Source organism: Lithohypha guttulata, assembly GCF_036872675.1.
Source record: "Lithohypha guttulata strain CCFEE 5908 chromosome Unknown scaffold_31, whole genome shotgun sequence".
Taxonomy (NCBI): Eukaryota; Fungi; Ascomycota; class Eurotiomycetes; order Chaetothyriales; family Trichomeriaceae; genus Lithohypha; species Lithohypha guttulata.
The window spans coordinates 1-4,206 of NW_027042780.1; the positions used below are offsets into that span (position 1 = coordinate 1).

Consider the following 4,206-nt stretch of genomic DNA (forward strand, 5'->3'; position numbering starts at 1 on the left):
TGCATTAGCCGCGTTAATGGTACTTGGAAACATCCAGCTTGATTGACAATCAAAGCGATCTCGATCTGATTGCTACCCGAACAGATATCATTAGGTCTTCGATCAAGTTCTCAGTAAGCGAGCAAGGCGATGCATATTGTCAAGGGGAAAACGGTCAGATCGTTGAACCTACATTCCTCATCGGTTTGAAAGACTTCAGTGCTTTCTTAGCGCTAATCGAAGAACTGGCCCCCGAATGCGAACTACGACTCCGCGGTACTACCACGCCAGGCGGTGACAAAGTACCTACAGATACACTACGGCTTGCTTGAGCTACGTAGTTTCACTAGACAACTTGGATGAGACGGAGTTTTGCGATGTGGAGGCTTCAGCGTTCCTACGGTGACTATATTTACTGAACATAGCGCTTTCAGCTACGTGTACAAAGCGCTGCGACCACAACAAAGTGCTCAGTAGTTCAGGAGTAATGAACATCAGTACAGCTCGGATTGGCCACCATATGTAGGTAGACTCGATAGATATCCCTACGGCTGGAGCACTTTGCTGTACATATCGGGAAACAGCTTTTCTAGCTTGTCTATTTCATTCAATGTTGACTCTACCGTCGCTCTCACTCTATTCTCCTTCCTTACCCACGTAGGACCCACCCAGCACCTTATCAAAGCCGAGCCACACTACTGTGTCTGGTCATCAGTGGTCTCTCTGCCTACACCTCTTGAAGAGATAGCTGCCTCTTCTTTAAATATTGTTATATGGCATGCTCTGCATTGTTCAGCTTCCACGATTCAGCAACTGACTTCGTCTTTTACCACAACCATCTCATATCCATTGTCCTTATCATGACGACTAAACCCTTCTTTACTCCCCTCCTGGAGCGAGACAGTCCACCGAAAATAATCATTCCTGAACATGACCAGGCATTCATCCTTCAATTTATTCACAAGTATCTTCCAGATAGTCACGCGAAGAGCATGACTGCTGGGGATACCTTCGACCTGCCACTGGTATTGGCTTGGATGGATACGAACGAATTCCTCGAACTAGCCGCTGATAGAGAACAATACAAACCACTGCATCAACGTCTTAGATCCTTCGCGACAGCCTACCATTGCGACAAAACAGTCACAATGAAAGTTTTAAAATGACATTGTCTTAAACATCTCGAAGTGTTGATATAACATGGTGCTGTATAAGCCGTAGCTGATTGGTCGGCTCTCTCCAAGTATCTAATCCTTTTGAGCTAAAGCTGCTCTATAGTGGCCGCAGTTGTCACAATGAAAACAAAAATGTATATACTTAAAGGGACGCCGCAATTGCACTCGTCTGTACAGTCTAAGCTTGCTCAAAATCATGGCTTTATTGAGCAGGATCAACCAATTCATGCACCACGACACATGAACTCACAACGTTCCGTTCCATGTTCGTTCTCTAGTTTTTATACGCTCTTCGCAGTACACCCATCCAGACACGAATATACCTCCACTACTACACAAGCCCCGCCTTCCACAACTACAAACGATGACATCGGGCAAGGTCACGAAGAACTACTCTCAGATCTCTCCCACCGCTCGGCTCACGATGTCTCAAGAACCTATTCACCATACAAGAAGAATACAGAACGTGGCCACAATCAGTGAGACCGGCTCAGCCTTTGTGGCGTTCGAGAACCAACAAAAGTTCGTCACACATGCTCTTCGATGCCCCTCAGGTGCAAGCTTCAGTTTTTTGCTCAACCGGCGACACTCATTCTGGATGAGTGTGTACTTGTCTCGGATGACTTGTTGGTGTTCTCGCAGCAGCTGACCCGAAGAGGCTATCTTTGCCTGTGATCGCTCCAGCGAATCTATAATTTTGGACAACTGGGCTTGCACGTCTCGAAGAAGGTTCTCTGTGTCTTCATTGGTCTGCTCAACTTCCTCGACCATCTGCTTGGAGGAAACCAATTCTTCGTGCACAATTTTCACCATCTTCCTGACTGTTGTGATCTTTAGCTTGCTTCCACCGAAAGACCCGAGTCAGGTTGTCACATTTCTCGCACCTTATTTCCCTCAGCCTTGGCTTATGTATACACGGAGGACATGAACTGCATGGTAGTACAGTCATCCGGCCAACAGCAATACCAAGGTGCATCGCTCATTCATCTGCTTGTCCGCTAATTTGTGGAGTTGCTGTAGGGTGTCGTGAAATACGAAGCGAGGAACAGAGGTGCGTAGCATTAGCATAGCACTAACGCGTTTCTGGTGATTCGGCGTCTACACCTAGTGGACGCTCCCCTCATCGATCAGAGCCTCTTTATCGGCCGTCATGCGGTGTTGAAACCGATAACAGAAATCTTTCCGCCAGCTGGCCGGGCTCTTGGATACGAAGACTGGTGTTAGGCGGTATGGGCGGCATCGGCAAGATACAGCTCACGCTTGCCTATATTCAGCAGCACTACAGCTTCTACGAGTCGATCACTTGGCTAAATGCCGCTTGGAAGAGGTTACTTTGAAGGCCACTTTTCGGTCGATCGCAACACGTCCCTTGACAATCTCGGAATACGAACAATACAAGGACCAACAAATCGTGTTACTGTAATCTTTCTTCCACGAACCATAGTAACTGCGCAATTGACTGTTCGACGTGGCGGCCTGCGCTTCAAGTCACGGTCCTTCCTATGTTCCGGAGACCTTCTTCACTCCTTGATCGATTGCCGCCTGGACTTCCTCCTTCGTGCCATCTTTCTTGACATAGATACTTGTCATGACGGCATGAGTTCCACCATTTGACTCCCTCCAATCTTTGATAGAACTGGGTACTTTGCCTGCGTTTGGCTGACACTGATATTTGTGATAGGTAATCCCATTCTGAATGACTTGCCCGTCATAGTCCAATCGAACCCCGATCTTCTCCAGATCTGCTGTCGATTTGGGCCACTCGGTTTTGCCTCTGCTTGCGCTTGGGTTGACCAGCTTCTTCCAGGCCCCAGATTTGACCACTGTTTCGCCAAGGTTTTTAAGAGCCTTCATACTGTTGTGTACTTGTCTTTGTTGCCTGAAGGCCAATAAGAACCATCTAAAAGAAGTTTTGAAGAGTCCAGGCAGACTGTGCCGAAATGGTTGCTGCAAGATGGCAGATCACTCAATGCGATCAGGCTTTCCGGATAGGTTGATCTGGGCACTTGAACGCCTGGAATAATAATTGGTTTTCCAAATAATGTCTTGCCACTTCTAAGTCAGCGACTAGTGAGTGATACCTGAGCTTTAAATACATATTCGGTGGCAGAAGAAAGCTCTCTCGAATTGTTCTATTTTAGCCGCTGGTACACACTGCTAACCGCCGCACTGAAGAAGTGGCTTGTTTGGTTATGATTTGACATTGCCGCCACAGCGCGTAGTCCTCAGGATGATTCAGTATATCTGTACTCGGCGAAATTTAACCGGACACAATTTCATGGGTTCACGTTGTTTCACCATCTCAGTCGCTGCCCCTTTGACGTATCATGTTGCGCATTGTTAGCCGCTGACCCTACTGGTTGGCCCAGGAAGTAACCGTTTAGCGATGTTACTTCCTACCTAAACGACAAAGAGTATGAGCGAATGAGCACTCTTGTCGATCAACACCAGAAAGAGGAAACGTTCTTGGCGAGGCATCTCCGCGAATCTGCCGGATGCCATGATATGGACGACATGCAAGCTACCTTCTTTCGACAGGCTTAAAGTCCATGGTCGTCGTCGTTCAACCTGGACACTATAGATAAATGGACTTCACGACTTAGATCAATGTTCTTCTCTTTGCTGGTTCGCAGTCGTCGAGGGCGACATATTCTTCCAGTAAAAAGGTCCTGGTCGGTGGCCCCATTTTGCTCATTTTCCCACTTGAGAGCAGGCAGCCGCGCGATGGTCTATGGTCCCGAACTTTTTGAATACACATCCGGCAGATGGTTGTAAGTATTTCCTGTATTTTGGCGAAGTCATCGTGTGACTCAACGTCTTGCAGGTACAATGAGTCCACTCGCCTCGCTGAACGAAGGGTTGTCTTCAATGTTGACGAGCTCAAAAAGGCTGTCGCTAAGTGCCTCAATCAACCAGAGTCTGAAGTAAGAGAATTTGTCAAGCTCGCGGAAGGTGGCTTCAATCGCGTGTTTCAGCTCACGATGAGAGATGGTACCGAGGTACTTGCTCGCCTTCCGTATCCCTCAACAAAGCCCAAACGATTCGCTGTAGC

General features: G+C 47.6%; 1 protein-coding gene across 1 annotated transcript; it reads right to left on the minus strand.

The window, feature by feature from the left end:
• Positions 1-2,654: 2,654 nt before the first annotated feature.
• On the minus strand, positions 2,655-3,008 carry LTR64_008825 (uncharacterized protein; the record flags this gene model as incomplete). Its single annotated transcript, XM_064903116.1, has 1 exon — positions 2,655-3,008. One exon carries the CDS (start codon positions 3,006-3,008, stop codon positions 2,655-2,657), a length of 354 nt encoding a protein of 117 aa, XP_064750471.1.
• Positions 3,009-4,206: the final 1,198 nt, after the last annotated feature.